This window comes from Xylaria bambusicola (genome assembly GCF_022495145.1).
Source record: "Xylaria bambusicola strain CBS 139988 unplaced genomic scaffold F5B22scaffold_54, whole genome shotgun sequence".
In the NCBI taxonomy this organism is placed as follows: Eukaryota; Fungi; Ascomycota; class Sordariomycetes; order Xylariales; family Xylariaceae; genus Xylaria; species Xylaria bambusicola.
In genome coordinates, this window is record NW_025953607.1 from 234,556 (window position 1) to 254,171 (window position 19,616).

Below are 19,616 nucleotides of genomic sequence, written 5' to 3' on the forward strand. Positions count from 1 at the left end.
ATAGTTAAATATAACTTTAAAACTTGATTACTTATCCTATTTATTTATTACTATTTTTTAAATAAAGAGAATTTTCCCTTCTTTATATAAAAATTTAAAAATAAATAATAGTTAAAACTCTTTTATAAAGACTTTATTAATTATAATTATTAGTTATAAATATTACTATTACCTACTTTACTATTATAATTTTTATTATCCCCTTTACTTAAAAAAGTATTATTAATCTTTATATTTAACAATATTAATAAAATTAATTTGTTCGAATTAAAAGTTATTACCAGATCCCCATTATTAAAAATATCTTTATTATTTTTAAAATAAGCAACATTTAAATACATTAACATTTTAAATAATAACAATTTTAACAAATTTATATTAAATCTATCTACTTTAAAAGATAACATTTTAAATAATAATACCCTATATTAATTAATCTTTAAAATAAGTTAAAATAAGTAAAGAAATTAAAATTAGCTTTTTATCCTTTAATTAAATTATAATATTTAAATCCCTATTTAAATACTTTAAATTTAAAAAAGAGATAATTAATTATATTTATATAATAGGATATATTAATTACCTATTTAAAAAAGTTAAAGAAAAATAACCTATTAAGATTAAAAATATATTAATTGGAGCTACTTTATATAAAGCTTAAATAGATTAAAGGATTATATAGTAAAAAGTATTAAGCTATATTTAAAGCCACTATAGAAAAAACGTATTTAAAGTTATTTTAAATTATAAAATATAAAAGAAGGATATAAGCTTAAAGATTATTATAATAAATATTTAAAATTTAATTAAAGAAAAATTTAAGCTAACTAGTAATTTAACCTTTTAAAATCTATTAAATAAATAGTAAACTATTTCATTAGCTATAAAAGGATTAGTTTTAACCCTTATAGCTAAGCTAAGGTTAATACGATCAGATTTTAAAGAGTTAAATATAAAAACCTATATTTTAAATAAGTTATTCCTCCTTATAAGGTTTTTATCTAGCTTTAATAATAAATATTTAACATTTATTTTAACCTTTTTTTAAATAAATTATATTATTATTGTTCGAAAAGCATTAAAGGAAAAGATAGTAAAAGGAGCTACTTTTTAACTAGCCTTAATAAAGGCATTATAAAAAAAGTAAACGAAAAAGATAGCTATTTAAAACTCCACTAATACTTCCCTCCTTTTTTAATAATATAATTAAAATAAAAATAATAATAAAGGAAATAATTAAAATAATTGTTAAAAGAAATAAAAAGCGTTTAAGGTAGGATATTATTATTGTATTACTGCTAGTAAAAAGAATATTAACTATAATAATAACAAATATTTTTTCGAACATTTAAAAAAGGCTCCGGAATAATAGAATAATAATAAAGGAAATAAAAGATTTAAACTAAATAGTAATAATAATAATAATAACCTAATAATTAATAATAATGTTAACGTTGTTACGTTTGCTATAACTAATTTATTATTGTTAATTTAACCTTTAAATCTAATATTCTTTGCTATTAGAGATAATATCGAATTAATGGAAGAGTTATTAAGTTAAAAGCTAGGTATCCTAAGTTAAATGTTTAATGGCTTTAAATAAATAAAGGAATTATACCTTAAACAAGCTTAACTTAAAGGTAATTAACCTAAAGAAGTACTAATATTAACTAGTATTATACTTTAAACGTTAATAGTAATAATCCTTTTAAAATTAAATTTTAAGAAAGCTTTATTAGAAGTTAACTTTTTAAATCTATTAAAGTTAAAAGTAGAAGAACTTATAAAGCAAATATTTAGCTGTATTATTTTTAATAGTGGTTATAGTTAAACAAACTTTAATAATAGAATATTGTTTATTAAAACTTATCCTTATAATGGATTATTTATTTATAAAATAGGGGGTATAATAGTAACCCTTAAGTGGATAGGAATTGTAAAATTTCCTATAATTATTAATAGATGAATTAAAATAGTTATTATTTACGATATTATTTATTGCCCTAAAATGGGTGCTAATTTAGTCTTTATTGCTTAATTAATAAAAAAGGGAGTTAAATTTCTATTCTATTAAAATAAGGTATAGGTAGCAATAGGAAAATATACCTTTATAATTATAAAGGAGTTTAAAAGATTATATATAATCGATTAATTAAATAAAAACCTTTAAATAGCTACTTTTAATATTACTTTTTATATATACTTTATTAATTTTATCTTAAAAGTATAGTATAAATAATTTAAATATATAAGTAATAAAGAAATTAGGGAATTAATAGAAATAATAAAAGGATTTACTTTTTAAACTAAATATTACTTTTATAAAGTATATATAAATAGTAAAATGCAAGCTTTACTTTATTAAAGGAAGTTATTTAAAGGAACCTACTTTATTAAATTACTTTATTTTAATAAGGTTAATATGCTTATAAATATATTATAAGGTTATAATAGCTTAATAAAATGGTTAGCTATTATTTATAACTTTATAGGAATGGTTTAAGCCTTAATATTATTTAAGCTAAATAATTAGTTTATAAAATTTAAGAATTTTTTATAAAAGTAGGAAAGGCTTAAAAGAAGATGTAAAATAATTACCTTAAATAAATTAGGTTTTTATATAAATAGAAATTTCGTTAATTATTATATATTAAAAGGCATTATTATTCATTATACAATAATAGATTAATATTAATAAAATGGAAAATTTAAACAAACTATATATACCTTAAAGGACCTAATAAGATTATTATTAGCTATTATTGAAAAAAAGGAAATACCTTTAAAATATTAGCCTATCTTTATTAAAATTACAGCCTTTATCCGGAATAGAAAATAATTTAAGAAATTAAATATAATACTTTATAAAAATTAATACGAAGAAGAACCCAATATATATAAAATAGTAACCTTCGGAGTAAGGGGAAAATATAAGCTATAAATAAAATAAAGTATATTTAAAAATATAATAATGGATTGTTTTATATTAGGATACAAAGAAGAAAGTACTACGATTAAAAAAGTCTTTTATTTAAATAATTATTTAGTTATAAATGCTTATAATATAATCTTTATAGAAAAATACCTATATGTTTTAATAAAGGATACTAAAAAGATTATTATAATTATAGCTAAAGAAGTAAAGAAAAAGCAAAAAATATTATTACTACTAAATTATTAAAAAAGATGTAAAATAATTAAGGAAGAAAGGGACTTCCCCTTAATTTATTTCTAGCTTAACCTTTAGATATATATATATTATTAATATATATTAAAGTACTATTAGGCTTTAAATTAAAAGATGAATTTATAAAAAATAAAGAATAGTATCCTTTTATACTATGCCTTAAATTATTAAACTTTAAATTAGGAAGTTTAATTAAAGAAATTCTAGGTAACTATTATAACCTATAGCTTTAAATATAAGCTCCTAATTAACTTTACTATGGTTTATAAGCTTTATTACCCTCCTTTAAGTTTATTATTATAGCTTTATTGTTTATCTTTTTAATAATAAAAATAAAATTAAAGAGTTATAAATAAATAAAAAAAGATATTAAATAGTTTAAATGGTATAAAGCTATAGGAGTAGAATATTAATTCCTAATTAATAATTAAACTTAAAAACTTTATAAACTATTTATTAAAAAATCCTTAATAAGTAGAAAATGGGTATATAAAATTAAACGAAGCTTAAGCGGTAAGATTATTAAATATAAAGTATAATAGGTTATATAAAGCTTTAAATAAATATCTAAAGAAGATTATAATAAAACATTTATATTTATAGTAAAATTAATAAGCTATAAAGCTATTTTTATTATTACTATAGCCTTTAACCTGGAAATCGAATAAATAGATGTGAAAATAGCTTTTTTTTACAGCAAAGTAAAAGAAGACATTTACGTTTAATAGCTATCTAAATTTAAAGATAAAATTAATAAGGTTTATAAATTAAATAAAACATTATATAGTTTAAAGTAAGCACTTTAAATTTAATATTAAACTTTAGCTATATTCTTAAAAACCTTTAGCTTTAAACTATTAGATTTTAATATTAGCGTTTTTATAAAAGGATATATTTATATTACTATTTATATAAATAATCTATTAATAGCTAGCCCTTTAAAGGAAGAAATTACTAAAATTAAAAAAGCTTTATTTAATAAATTTAAAATATAAGATTTAAAACTATATTCTTTTTACTTAAGTATAGCTATTATATGAAATAGGAAAAATAAAAGTATTAAATTAAGCTAAAAGGCTTACCTAGAAAAGATTATTAAGGAATTGGGTTAATAAAAAGTATATATTATTATTATACCTATAAATATTAATAAAATTCTTAAGTTAATAAATAATTATAAAGCGTTAAAGGAAGATATATAATAATACGTAAAAGCTATTAACTATTTAATATATATTATATTTAATACTTAATTTAATATTATATATACTATTTTATATTTAAATAAATATATAAAAAATCCTACTTTAATATATAATAAAGCTACTTAATAAGTCCTATAATACCTTTATAGAATAATTAACTATAAGTTATATTATTAAGGCAAACTATAAAATTTAATAAATTGGATTAATGTTAATTAGGCTAATTATATATAAACTAGGTGGTTAATTATAAGGTATATTTTTAATATTAATAATAGTATAATTAGTTGGAGTTTAAAAAGGTAATAAAGTATAGCGTTATTTTTATATAAATTAGAATTAATAGGCTAAATATAAGCTATAAAAGAAATAATATAGTTAAAATATTTATTTTTAAAGCTAAATGCTTATAAAAAATAAATAATAATTATTATTATTTATAAAAATAATTAAGAGGCTATAGTTATAATAAAAAACCTTTAATTCTATAGTAAAATGAAGTATATTCCTATTTAATAAGCTTTTTATAGGGAAGCTTCCTAAAAAAAAGATGTTAAATTTTAATAGATTTATATATTTAAATAGATAATTAATGGTTTAATTAAACTATTCCTAAGGGATAAATTTATTACCTTTTAAAACGCATTAGGTTTTTAATTATAAAGTAAGTAGGAGAATTATTAAATTTTACCTTTTATTAATTAAAAACCCTATAATAAGCTAAGACTTTAACTATATATATTGAAAAAAGCTAAAATAAAATAAATACCTTTAACCTTAGCTTTATAAATATATACCTTTTTTAGGACTTATATAATTTATTTTAACGGAACTTTTACCCTTTAAAGTACCTTATTTTAAAGGACTTAAAATATTTTAATACCCTATTAACTAGCATTTAATTAATTTATACTTTAAATGTTAATGTTATTAAGCTTTCCATTTATTTATAAATTAATTAATATTAGAAATGATAAAAACGATTAATATTATTACCTATAAAGTAGTTAAATGGGTTACCTTATAGGAAGATACCCTAAGGGGGTAAAATAATTAATATTAGGGCCTTTACCTTAAAAAGAATATATAAAGATAAAGATTATAAAAAAAATATATTTAACAATTTTATCTATATATTTAAATATATTAAAATCCTTAAAAATATTAATAATATGGTTACGGGAACTATTAAGGCTACTTTAATTATAATTATAATTATTAAGCTTGCCTAAATTGCTAGACTTACCTTTATTTAAGTTATCTAAATTTCCGATAAACCTTAAAGATCCGCTATTAAATTTAAAAACATTTAGAATAAACATTAAAATATTTTTATAATAATTCTAATTATAAGAAGAATTACCTTTAATATTAAACTACCCTAAACTTTGTTAAAGGTAAAGAAAACTGCTATATATTTACTTATAAATTATCTCCTTTTATAATAAATAAAATTAAATAAATTAATCCAATTATATATTAAATATAAATAATAAAAATACCTTTAAATACTTTATAGAAGTATTGAATATTAATAAAAGCAACTTTAAAATTATAATATTTAATATTCCAAATAAGCTTATTATAGGAAACTAATAGGTAAATAAATAATAGTACATCTTTTTTATCATTATTATTAAATTAAAAGAAGCAAAAGGAAAATATATTTTAATTTAAAACTATAATTTATTATTTACTTTATTTAAGTTAAAACGATAAAAAAGGATACTTTTTAAGAAATAATAAGCATTTGTTAAATACTTTAAAATTAAATGAAAGATAATTACAGTAAAGGTTTAATATAATATAGACTTAAATAAAGAAAGCAAGGATAAATATCTTCCAAAAATACTGTTAAAACTATTTAAATAAGTTAAACTTAAAGACCTACCCTATTAAGGAAAAAAAGATATATGCTTTAAAAACTATATATAACTTTATATATAATAAGGAACAGTTATAAAATAAGGTTTACGATAGCTTTAAAAATGTATATAGTTCGAATAAGAGTATTAGAATTAGGAAGGCAGGGATGGATAATCCTAATAGCTGGTACTTCGACCCACACATACTTTACTATATAAACAAATGTACCACCCTAACCTATAGTACCTAGACTTAGTTCCTTAATGCAATATACAGTATTTCCCCACCTACAGTACTATTTACACTGTACTATTTCAACTGTCTCTTGGAACTGACGATTCTGAAATTTAGATTTGTCAAGAACTACAGCGGCTCCCGGAAACGAGCGCCTGAGTCTGCCTTTTGTGGCCATTATTGCCTCATCAGTAGGGGAGACTTCGAAAACTTCGAAAAACACCTGGTTCTTCGCTCTGCTGATGAGAACTCCTGCATTTTGCTGCCGAACATAAAGAGGTATAGCAGCATCTATTTTCCGTTAACTAGCGAACATCGCAATTGACACAAGATACTTACCCTCGGTGAGCTCTGTGAGCAACCGTAGGACTTCATTCTCGTTCAGAGAGCCATCCACTGCCGAGTAAGCCTGCAGCATATTACGTATTGTGGATATGGCTGCGTCGGCTTGACCATGACAAGCAGATTCGGTACAGTTCCTCCACGCGATTAGCCCGTCTATCGTAACAGATAGCAGGGACGTTTCGCATCGTGAGCTGTAGTCCTCGCGCTGCGGCAGCTTGGGTGGTAGGAAGATATGGTTGAAAATGTATATCAACGTGCTAGTATCCGGAGCCATGTTGAAAATCAGGGAGTCTTGTAGCTGTGATCAAAATGCGGCGGAAGCGAAAAGGCGAAGGAGGAGTAACGGCTTGGGTAAGGAAATGCAAGCTGTTCTTCCTTAAAGATCGTGTATTCGCCATAAACTTGACTCTTCATTTCATGGGAAGGATGAAGTAAAAAAAAAAGAAAAGAAAAAAAAGACGAGCGAAAAAGGCAAACATGGGGATAAACATAAGAAAGCCAGCTTTGCCAGCTGGTGTGGGAAATTTAGTCTGGCGTGCTGCACAAACGTATATGCTATGTTGATTTGAGGTTCCCACCGTGTGTGACTTTGAATAATCCCCTTCCCCTCCCCAGGCAGCACAGTCATACGCTCTCACAGCCTTCCTATGTAGGTAGTTAGCTATGTCTCAGGCCGCGTGTAGTACTCACCTCCCAATACTAGAGGGCCGCATAGAAACGGTATTCAATCCATGGCTGGGTAGCGTGACCAAATTGAGGCCAAACGGACGAGTGATGCATCGTAACTTGCAGCTCTTGCATAGAAACCTCCAGGACTGGCTGGAAGCTCTGGCATTTGACAACGCTATCCCATATACGCCAAATAAAAGACATGATTACGAATATTCCCATGTTATCTTATGTGGAAGTGTGCCTCCAACCTAGGTAGGTAGTACCTTAAGTACCTATGTAGGGATTTATGGTATTGAATAGCTGGTGGAAGAGTCGCGTACAGGTAGGTGGGTAGCTAGTACGGTAGGTACTTTAGCGACCTACTGCATACCTAAGCTACCTAGGTACTGATAGGGGGCTAGTACTCAGTAAGCAGGTGCCAGCCTCAGTACCTATTCAGGTACCTAACAGTGCTGTCAGGTGGCCTGTATGCTTATCAGCAGCTATAAGCGTCTCCCAGCTGCTAGCCACCTGTACCTTAAGTAGGTAGTGACAATTCTGCCTCAAGCACCTCACAGAACATCACAATATCTTCTCGTTTTACTCAATTCTCCCTGTCCATGGATTACAGAGCACTTCAAATATTTCTCAATGGCACAGGCCTCAGTTTGGGAATCGTTTGTATGCCACACTCGAGTCACTAGCAGAGTTCGATCCCATCCCGCACAATGCTACTCTACAACGTGTTGCTAATGTACCGGTATAGTTAAACGGGTACAATTCAACAGACCACGCTTCACGCCGTAAATATATGTCGCATTACGAACTTGAAATCCCTCTAGAATTGTTTTAACCGCGAACTGCGATAAGGCAACGCCAAGCAGTCGACACCGGGATCTTGGAGAGCAGAAGTTCCATGGAACTGCCTTGAGTTCAGCAACCAGAAGAGTGAAGCAAGCGCCGCGTTGCTGACAGGCCTTCGCATACCTAGCAATGAGCTACTTTATAGCTTACTAAACGTCATCTTCCATTGAGGGTGTCAAGGCTAATCCCAGGCGATCAATGTGATGAAGAGGTCTGCATAATCGCAGAGGTGTGCGAGCGACAGTGCACACTCATCTGATAACACTACCAACTATCTCTATTCAGACACGCTGAGCGCGCTAGCATACAACCCCTGCTAGCCCAGTAGAAACGATCTTTCGAAATGAGGCTACTGAGGCCCCGCCAAATTCTAGGCATACTGGGGGAGGGATGGAGGAAGTGATCCGATTAGATCATGTGGAATTCGGCAGCCGTATTAATAGATACTAGTTCAAAATATACTTAACGTGTTTGATCTGATTCACAGATGTGAACAAGGCAGAACGGCATAGAACACCTATTGAATGATAGTGAGTGGCCTATTGAGTAGTTGCAGCAAGCTCCGAGTGGCGAACCTTGCACATGTGCCAAACCTAGAATCGCATATGTGTTTCTTACAAGTAAATACGTCATCAACATCCACCTCAAGGTAAAGCTCTAAAACTCTATCATTTTACTAGATTAGGCAGGTTGCGGGCTCCCTGATTGTGGGCGCTCTTCGGCCCGAGCCGAACGACAACCTTAGCTGCATGCAGTTTGACCATAAACACAATCCAGGACCCTCTGATTTTTTGGATTTTTTTTCCTCTGAAAAAAAAAATTCAAGTTATTAAAGATGCAAAATGGATGAATCTACGTGAACCTTAATTGACCGCAAGCTTGAAGCTTTTCCTGCGCACCTTGTAAAAGACTTTTCATCATCCGGATTCGTAAGTCGCCAAAACTCTACCTTAACCATTCAAAAAGCTTGGTAATAGCGTATCATCAATGGTTCATTAGTCCTAACATGTTGATATACACTCGTTGTATGCATGTTTACCCACGGAGAAGATATCTCACGGGACGTATTGAATTGGATCTTCAACTGCTGAAGACAGGGTCATGTACATTGCTTCAGGAGTGGCCTACATGCGTCTGACAGCTTGCCGGTTCAGGGAGGCCCCTAATACCTAGGAGGCGATGATACGTAAAGTGGTTGCAAGCATCTATATCGGGATGAGAATGCCGACACTGCCCCAACGTCTAATGTTCGGGGGGGGAAGGGGGGGTTTTCTTTTTTTTTCTGGCCCTTTTTTCGCTTGGTTCGAGTAGAGACTCAGTAGGATCATCTGGCAGGGGAGTAGATTCCACACCACCTACAACTACTGACAACAACCTTTCGTGGGATCAAGGTGGCTAGCCAAGAGCTATGTATTGGTATACAGAGTTGAAGGTTGCATGGAGTATATATATTCTTTACCATGGTAATAATATATACTCACATCATTTACGACGGTTGCACATACTTTGAACATACGTTCCTCAGTGGGCGTAGACTTGCTTTGCTGCACCTAATTTAGAGCTAACCAAGCTACGAGACAAACTTTCTGGTGACCCTGTTAATCTAATGTATATTCGTACCTCGAGGATCAGTATATATTAGGTCACCGTTCATTCTCCATCTGAAGTTTCCATAGTTCTTCCTCGTATGATCTATAAACACACATGCGACTTCTTTTACTCACTATTAAACACGGAACCTATCATTCACATTTGCTCAGCACTAGCTGTAGGTAGCTCTAGCACAATTAAAAAGAGAAAAAGCTCTGTCCTCATACCGTCTAACTTTGGCTACGATTCGGTCACCAAACTTTCTACAGATCAGTTCTCGCACTCCGCCGCCTTCTAACTGCCAGATACCTTCGCCCACTAGTTCAAATATGCCAACCATTATGCCCTTCAGCCCCTTCCCTCACCATGTGGCAGCTCTAGCAAATCTGCTAGAGCTAAATGAGCAACACCCAACTCCCGACCCTACCATCAAGGAAGCCACTGACGAAATGCTGAATGCTGCGCCTGATGTAGTATTCCATTTTTGTCCCCATCCATCCAAGGACTATGGGTTGCACCACCAAGACTGGGTTGCCTGCCTAAAGGTCGTATGCCCTGACGTCCCTCTCTTAATGCGCAAAGGCTTTCATTGGGACCGAGTTACTGTTATAAACAAAGACAGCTATACCAAGCGCAACTCAACAGGTTGGTACCCGGAAGGCGAGCAAGCGCATTTTCCAGACAAGATGAATATGAGGGTGTACTATCTTTCGGATAGATGCCCACAACGTTGGGTTGGGCACCTTATGGTGGGCGCGGTGGATAATAAGCACCTAGCCAACTTTAACCCAAGCCATCTCTCTCCAGAAAATAACATACTCGCATGCGCATGGGATGCAAATAGGCACATGATCTATGGAAACATGGTCCAAGGCAACTCCATTCTTGCGTTTAACACCGTTTATGACAAAATGTTGCCTTTGGGCGACTTCTGGCCTCGGCCGTCAAAACAAATTAGTAACGGTACATCTCGCGTGGGTCATATCCATGAAAGTATCAGCGAGGTCGTTTCGGAAACATCGCAAGCGAACAATTTCCAGGATACAAGTCGATCGGGGGAAAGCCCTGCAAGCACTGAAGCGGTCTCGACCATGCCTCCAGAGATGTCACTCAACGGCGAGAAATGAATAGAAGAGAAGGAAGAGTGGGTTGAGGTTGACAGTCCGAGGCCACTTTCTGATGAAAGGGGTAATGAGAGCCCAACTTGAGTTGAGTCTCACTAACGTGGCGAAATGAGATACAGAGGAGGCTAAAAGGACACCACGTTGAAATGATTATGCAGGTTTGCAGTGGCCCTCGTTGTAAGCATCATTTCTACAGCTGGCGGGAGACGATATACTAGGTATCACTAGGCAGGGGTAGAATTACCCCGAAGGAGCGGAGACAGCTTAGGAGCTAAGTACATGAGGTTTAAAAGTCCCCCTACACCACTTGGGATAGTCAGAGATCACTACCATCGAACCCTTACCCTTATATTCGATTATCTGCCATCTAGGTGCTATCTAGCTGTGGCGTAACCTCACTCCGGCGATACATAGTTAGGATAACAATACAATGATGCGCTCATATTATCCTCATCTGTGATGATTATTAGTAAGATCCTAGAGCAGGAAGTCTTTACAGTTGTGACTGAAGTCATGCAACTGCACCTCAATTCGGCAGCAGCAGTTCGCAGTCTGCATCAATTCAGATTCTACGGATAGGTACTTCTTAAGCAACGCAACGTCTAACGCCACAATTATCTTGCGAGACGGTCATTCTATTAATACTACCTATGAAAAGTTGTAGATACTATGGCATTATAAAAAGAGAAAAGGAAGCTTAGAGATGCGACTTAGATGCATGATGACTAGTAGATCGAAGATCTAAGAAGATGAAATTGGGGAGTCGGCATTATGTCTAATTAGTCTGGTTTTCAGCTCCCAATCTTAATACAATCTTGAGTTATTATAATTCAACTGGAAACTTCGCTCTCAACCTTTCCCCATACTTATAAAAGAGGAATGGAACGGGCACGAAAGCTAAAGCAAAGAAAGCCAGCACACTGTTTCCCCAACCGAGACCTAAAGAAGCGTACAATGGTGGCCCCGTAAGAGGTAAGAATGCCCCGAAGAGACTACGCAGAACGGTATTTACCGCTAGAACCGAAGCGGCTGACTCAGGCCCGAAAGCATCCACGAGATACAGCTGCCCCGGCAGCAAGATAAGGAGAGACCCGAGGCCAATTACCAATGTCCCCAGTATGGGAACAATCCAGTGGTTATAGCACCGTGCACTCCAGCCGTACCAGAAGAAGCCAATAGGAACGACGGGGGAAGACCATATCATCAGGATAAGGCGGAGCTCAGGCCGTGCAACAGCTCCTCCACGTGGCTGGTGAAGGAGCTTGTCGCTTAGCATGCCAAAGAGACCGATGCTAATGATCATGCCAACTCCAAGTCCGAGGTATAAAAGTCCTGAGATGCCTGGACCAAAGTCGTATTGCTTTTCAAATACAGCAGGGAAGGTAGTGAAGAGGATATAGGCCAGCCCAAACATGAAAGCGCCGTAGATGGATAGAAGGAAGACTATGAGTGAGAGGAATAGCAGTTTAATCGGCCGTACTATAGCGCGTGCGAGGCTCTGCCTCGGGGTTAGATTTTTGTTGTCAAACCGAGCATGGAAATTCGGGTTATTGGTCGACTTGCGTAACCTTGCGGCTCTACGCTTCAGGAGGACCGGCTCAAAGGTCTCCCACATTAGGGGTACTGCAAGCAAAGAGACTACTCCAGCCTAAATAATATTCGTATCAGAAAACTGTTCAGCCACCGTTGATACAGAACTAGGAGCTTACTATTATGAGAATTAACCAAAAAGTCCAGCGCCAGCCAAGATACTCGGCGACGAAGCCACCAATGACCGGGCCAATGACCGGACCTAGAAGTGGACCAAGCCCAAACATCGCAATCGCTTTTCCGCGCTCTTCGACATCATAGGGGTCGGCGACGGTACCTCCTCCAACCACCATTGGACCTGAAGCAGTGAATCCGCAAATGAAGCGGAACACCAGAAACATGGTGCTGTTGGTGCTAAGTGCACAGCCGATGGTGAAGCCTATGTACACGGTGTTGCAGATGTGGTAGATCGGTAAGCGACCATAAATCTCGGACATGGAAGCAAGAAGGAAGGGGCCGAACACATATCCTAGAATGTAAATGGAGACGGTTAATGTGGCCACGAACGAGCTGGTGATGCCAAACTCAGCGACCAGGTGCTGAGCTCCTGGAGCGAACATCAATGCCGCAAGGTTCCTGCCCCGTTTTGTCAGATATTGCGTGAACGCAAAACGATGCATTCCTCATGAATTATACTTGCGCGTATAGAGTGAAAACACTGATAAGAGCAACATGTGTCAATTTCGTCGCCTTGTTCCAGTTTCTGGGGTTCGCTGGGTCGCTGGGGCTCTCCCAACCAACAACTTCATGAGATTTCGCCTTTGAAGCCGTAGTTGACATTTTGAAAGTCGTGCTCAGAGCTATGCTTGAACTGACTAGTTGAGATAGGGGAAACCAACTTGCTACGAGGGTGAATAAGTACTTGTTAAGATGTTAACAAGTTACGGTCTTCGATATTGACTTCGTGGTCTTGAAAGTATGCCGAATTAAGAGAGTCTAAATACGAGGATCTGGGTGTTATTATGAGTAAAATTGAAAAAGGGGATCCAATCCGTAGAAAACGAAAATAAGGCCGAAGTGAACAGAGTGTGGCTACATCCGCGGACCATCAGTTACCGTCAAGTATCACTCCGTTCGGGCCATTCCCCCGAGATCTACCGACCGTCCGAATCATCGGAAATAGGCCTAGTAAAGGGGTATCTACTATTTTCAAGTTACGAGGAAACATATCGTTATTCGTATTATGAGATTCCTATTTAATGATGGTTTGAAGTTTCCGCCAAATCTTTAACGGCAGTTTTGGGTTGACTTACAAGACGTTGGTGAGCATACTACGTCTCATACTTGCCTGATATTTCCATAGCATAACCCAACCCCGAATGGATGCCCTAAAGAGTGCCGTAGATCTATCGTTGTTATGTCTCCTTATTTTACCGATTTATGATACTCTTGTTGGTTTCTTCTAAATCATGTGCATGCATGTGGCGCAGCGCCGCGATGCTCCGACGCAGATTCCGCCTCGGCCATATCGGTAGTTCCCCCGAACGTATGATCATCCTACCCATCCCTTTGGCCTTCGAAATACCACCATATTGTTATAGGCAAACTTTTCCTGTAATCACATGAAATTATTTATTCTAATTGGTTTCGATTCCCTGTCTAGTTTGGCGCTTCGAAAGTCAATTGGTCCCCAGCGGGATAGTACACCATTGTGCCTAAGTATCTTGTCGCATATAACGCCTCCGAATGTTTGCGATCTAACAACGTCGACCACATGAGCATTAAATCCAGTGCGTTGACCGTAATAATTAATGTCAACTAACAACACTCCACGGAGCAGCAGAACGGGACCAGCCCCAGGTCTTACGATGGCTAACACTAACACTTCAAGCGAACGACTTCGCCCGACTTCCCCGAAGCGCCGGGACAAACCTCAGCTGAGCTGCAATGCTTGTCGGAGAAGAAAGTGAGTGTTTACCGCATTACCATGTGCTGTTTTGTCGCTAGATCATTATCTAATGTCAACATGCTACATTCTGAGCTAGATTCTGATCTATGTTCCCCAGGGTACGCTGTGATCGCTTGCATCCATGTACCAGCTGCTCTAGCAGGGGGCTTGGTTTGTCTTGCACTTATGCACTTCGTCCTACTGTGTACGACAAGCCGTCGCTAGGCCAAAATCATGGAGCGGCTGCCAATATGCAGGAACGTATTAACCAGCTGGAGAACCTCGTGCTGGGCCTCATGCACCAGACTACGTCGAGTTTCGATGGCCAGCACTCTCGCTCAGGTCTATTATCAGCGGAACTAGTATCTGATAAAACTGCTGTCGCCGCATCCGGAACTCAGCATGATACCTCGCCAACACTGTCTGAACATGGCAGCATCAGGATTCAACATACAGTTATCAGTTATGTCAGCAGTTCGCACTGGGCTGCTGTACTCGATGGGATCACCGATCTCCGAAATTACTTCGCACAAGAAGAAGACCCTCATACTCAAGCCTCCGATCCCGTCCAGCCCCTGGTCGGCTTTCCCAAGCCCCAGCTATTCTACTCTGGCCTTAAGTGCGAGACTTCTGCCTCAATTTTGAAGTCACTGCCGTCTCGGCCTGTTGTAGATAGATTAGTCTCTCGATACTTCAATATCCTCGACATAGCTCCCGGTTCGCTACCTAAATTTCCCATTTCCCCTGAAGAGCGCTAACCAATTTTCAGGTGTCGTACATAGCGGTCAGTTCCTCCGAGAGGTACGTACTACCAGTCGCCTACTAGCAAAATCTGATGATTCCACCCCATAAAACTGAGTTATCTTCTTGGGCAAAAACAAAAGGCTGAAGGGAAACTATAGTACGAAGAATTTTGGAAAGCACCACACGACACACCCATCATGTGGATTGGTCTTCTGTTTATTATGATGTGCTTATCATCACAGCTAAACCAGTCTTTCCTTAGTCCCGCCAATACCTCTACTTCACTCGGGCCGCCACTAGTAGCACCACAGGTCACCGAAGCCCAAATAACAGCAGAGAGATACAAAGAACAAGCGACACAATGTCTGTTACTAGGCCACTACACAAAAGGTGGACCTTACGTCTTGGAAACGCTGATACTCTACTTCTTAATTGAATGTTTCCACATTAAATCGATGGAGATTGGCATCTGGGTCCTAGTGGGCAACATGGTACAGATTGCTATACACATGGGCTACCACCGAGATGCGAAACATTTCTCAAATATCTCGCCTTTTGCTGGGGAAATGCGAAGACGTGTGTGGGCTATGATAGTTCAGCTAGACATGAGTATCTCGACGCAATTGGGACTCCCCAGACTGGTCAAAGAAAGCCAAACCACTACTGCCGAGCCGCGGAACCTTTACGATTCAGACTTTGACGAGCATACGGTCGAACTACCCGCTTCACGACCAGAAACAGAAGTGACACCTACACTCTACGTTCTGGCCAAACTCAGGCTACTCTCAGTAGGGGTTAAAGTTGCTGATGTTGCCACTGAGCCTCGTTTACACTCTTATGATGTGATCATGGGTCTTGATAAGCAGATCAACCAGGCTCGAGACGCGCTCCCGTCCAGTTTGAAATGGGGGAGCCTTGCATCGTCCCTCAATATCCCATCGCAGATGATCATTCAAAGAATCTGGCTAGAAGTAATTGTTCAGCAGCTGAAAATCGTCCTGCACAGGAAATTCATAGAACCATCCCGTCTTCACCAACAATATGGTCGCTCGAGATTTACATGCATTAGCGCTGCAATGAAGATTCTTGAGCTTCAGCGTCTCGTTGACGAGGAGACTCAGACAGATGGTTTACTGTACCAAAATCGCTGGAGAGTGTCTTCTGCGTTTACCAACGACTTCCTTCTAGCTACAAGTATACTATGCTTCTGTTTCAAAGCCCACGTTGATAAACAAAAGGAACAGTTGAAAAACTCCGAAGACGTAGAGATTGAGACAGTGGACATGGAGAAGATTAGACAGTTGTTAAAAGCTTCACACGACATCTGGAGCCGGCAATGCGATAGTTCTAGAGAGGCTCGAAAAGCTACTGCGGCCCTTCGTTATGTCTTAGGCAATTCGAGGATGAGATTTGAACCTCGGATCTCTGAGGACGCACTACCAAGCCCACTTTCGCCCGAAACCGCCTCTCCCTTTCCAGGTATCCTTTAACATCCCTTTGCAATCCGTTGATTAAGAAGATGCCGAGAACTAATAGGCTTTTCAGGCTTTATGCAGGAATATGATTTCCTTAACTTCGAGTTTGAGAATACAAATGAGGGGGCCATATGGCCAGTGTTCACATCAGCCGGCAACGATAATGTTGAAGAGGGGGCAGGGGTTGGTGGTTCCCATGATATGGACACGTTATCGTAGATGGGCTCTCTTTAAGGAGGAAATAATTTTCTTTCCCTTTTGTAGGCGGTTCACAAGTGTGCCCTTTATCAGTTAAGGAGAAGCAGCAAGCGAGGATTACCTTGAGGCTGTACGAAGTGTAATAGAAGTGAATCGGTGCCGCCTTCACCAGCGATCAGTTGATGGTTATTCAGATGAGCCTAAGTCTAAAGTTACACCTTGTGATTACGCCTAGGATGTATACACGATTTCCGCAACTGTTACACGGCTAAGACTTCAGAACCGAAGATAACCAATACTACCCCTAGAGGAAAGTGAGGCTATAAGCGATTGGATAAGGACAATCTATTAGCTACAAGAAGACCAACAGTTAAAGCATAAATGCCTAACAGACAAAAGGGAGTCACAGATTATATAAGGCTTAAATAAGCATAAATAGCTAAGGAATCTCCCTTTCTAAGAGAAAGAGAAAGAGAGATTAAGGCCCTAAAGATCCCTAATAGATTATTAATAAATATGACTAAGTTCTAAGCCCTCTATAAGAGCCCTTATTACAGATAATCTACTATCCTTCTTTAGGATACTCCGACATAAGCCCAAACCTCCGCCTAACGGATAAGCTCTAATAAATTCCCCCCCACACATACAGTATTATCTTAAACCCAAATCCCTATAAACATAGGATTACTCTAATAAAATACTTCCCCTACCTTTATTAAATAAAAGGTATTTTAGGAAAGTTTATACTTTATATCCAATAACCTAAATATTATACGTTATAATCCTAATACTCCTATCTAAAAAGTAGGAAGTAGCTAACGAATTCGTTAACCTAAGGCCTTAAACTTCTTTAAAATCGCAAACATACCCCAACCATAGGACTCCAACTCCAATTTTTACTATCCTAATAAAGACAGCTTAAACTTTAACTTCCTAAAATCCCCCTTATTATATAAAAATCGTCCTAAAAATAAACATTAATTAAGCTACCCACCTTTATTACCTTATTGGACCTAAGAGCCCAAGACTAAGGATATCCTACCCCTTAATAATTTATAAATAGAATTAAAACATATAAAGGTATTAAATAAATATTCCATTAACCCTAATTAAAATTTAACCTTTACCTTTAAATAAGCTATATCCCTTCTATTATTACTTATTATACTTAAACCCATTTATTTTAGTTAAATTATATCCCTTTTTCCAAAAGGACTACTTCCTTTAAAAGACTTATTTAAATTTATTAATTAATTAACTTCGTAATAAAATCCTCCCATTATAACCCTTAAATTAATATTTAAAGCTATAAAATTTACCCTTTATAACCTAATTATTTATAAAAATATTAAAAATATAAAAATAAAATATATAAATATAATAATTTAAAACCTTTTATAATAAGTTATAAATATTTATAATTATATAAGTAAAACCTTTTAAATAGCTTAATTCCTATAAAAATATAAGTAAAAAATGCTCTTCAAATAAAAGGAAGTACTTTAAAATATATATATTACTATTTATAATATATATAATACCTTAATTAACTTATATAAAATAAATATATAAATAATTTAAAAGTAAATAGAACATTTTTAATAAAAAATTATATAAAAAAGCATTACCTTTTTTTAAAATATATAGGGAACTATTATATGCATTATATAAAATACCTAATCCTAAATTAACACTATTAACTAGCTTAAAAAGGTAATAGATTACTATTATTAAACCTTTTAAACTTTTTAAAGTAAACTTATTAAATAAAAAGCTAACTATTAAAAAACTTAAAGGGTTATAAATAATTAAGCTAATATAATTAAAGGATAAATTAATTAACTTATAAACTATTCTATTATAAACCCTAATTAGGTTAATAAGCTATAAATCTATACTTAAGTAACAATTTAAAAAATTTAAAAATAATTAAATAAATAAATTATACCTAATATAAACTAAATCATTAAGAAGTTAAAAAAGTATAGCATTATAATTAGCTTTATTAATTATCCTATTATAAAGTACTTATTATTAAAAGCTATTTTATAATAATAAATTAATAATAAAATATTATAGGTAATAAGGGCCTAATTAGTTACCCGGGCCTTTTAAGCTTAATATATAATAATAAAAATTTCCTTAAAAGTCCTTATTAAAGTTACCCCGCTATTAAGGGATAACTTAAAGGGAAACTTTAATAGCTTTAATAATAATAATAACCCCTTTAAGGGATAACCTTCCTATAGTCCACTTAAAGGACTACCTTAAAAACTACTTTAAAACCTTAATAAAGAACCTAAAGGAAATTTAAATAATAATAATCCCTTTAACCCTTTTATTAATAAATTAATATATACCTTCTTAGCTATATTTAAAAGTATTAACCCTATAATTATAATATTTAATCCTATTTAATTTAATAAGCCTTATACTTATAATAAAAAAAATACCTTTAAATTTTCTTTATAATAAGTTAAAGTTAAAAATTATATATTTATATATATAAAAAGTTTTCCCTTTAATAAGTATTATATTAATTAAATTAACTTCCTTATAATAAATAAAGCTTTATAATAATATTAATTTTATTAAAAATAAATCCATTATATTAATATTATTAATATTTAGGCAGCTTATTAAATAACTTTAAAA

General features: G+C 34.1%; 4 protein-coding genes across 4 annotated transcripts; 2 read left to right on the forward strand and 2 right to left on the reverse strand.

Moving 5' to 3' along the window:
- Positions 1-6,390: 6,390 nt before the first annotated feature.
- Positions 6,391-7,826, reverse strand: F5B22DRAFT_622964 (uncharacterized protein; the record flags this gene model as incomplete). The annotated part of the gene is made up of 1 exon (XM_047976005.1): positions 6,391-7,826. A coding segment is annotated over exon 1 (314 nt), but the record flags the coding sequence as incomplete, so codon positions are not given.
- A 2,445-nt stretch (positions 7,827-10,271) lies between these two features.
- On the forward strand, positions 10,272-11,069 carry F5B22DRAFT_650522 (uncharacterized protein; the record flags this gene model as incomplete). The annotated part of the gene is made up of 1 exon (XM_047979328.1): positions 10,272-11,069. One exon carries the CDS (start codon positions 10,272-10,274, stop codon positions 11,067-11,069), a length of 798 nt encoding a protein of 265 aa, XP_047826944.1.
- A 620-nt stretch (positions 11,070-11,689) lies between these two features.
- F5B22DRAFT_622967 (putative MFS transporter) lies at positions 11,690-13,977 on the reverse strand. The gene is made up of 3 exons (XM_047976006.1): positions 13,297-13,977; positions 12,776-13,232; positions 11,690-12,714 (listed from the first exon to the last, which is right to left on the reverse strand). Exons 1-3 carry the CDS (start codon positions 13,434-13,436, stop codon positions 11,890-11,892), a joined length of 1,422 nt encoding a protein of 473 aa, XP_047826945.1. The 5' UTR covers positions 13,437-13,977; the 3' UTR covers positions 11,690-11,889.
- A 186-nt stretch (positions 13,978-14,163) lies between these two features.
- On the forward strand, positions 14,164-17,310 carry F5B22DRAFT_622973 (fungal-specific transcription factor domain protein). The gene is made up of 5 exons (XM_047976007.1): positions 14,164-14,562; positions 14,642-15,261; positions 15,314-15,345; positions 15,447-16,767; positions 16,834-17,310. The coding sequence occupies exons 2-5, from the start codon at positions 14,652-14,654 to the stop codon at positions 16,980-16,982; spliced, it is 2,112 nt and encodes a 703-aa protein (XP_047826946.1). The 5' UTR covers positions 14,164-14,562; positions 14,642-14,651; the 3' UTR covers positions 16,983-17,310.
- Positions 17,311-19,616: the final 2,306 nt, after the last annotated feature.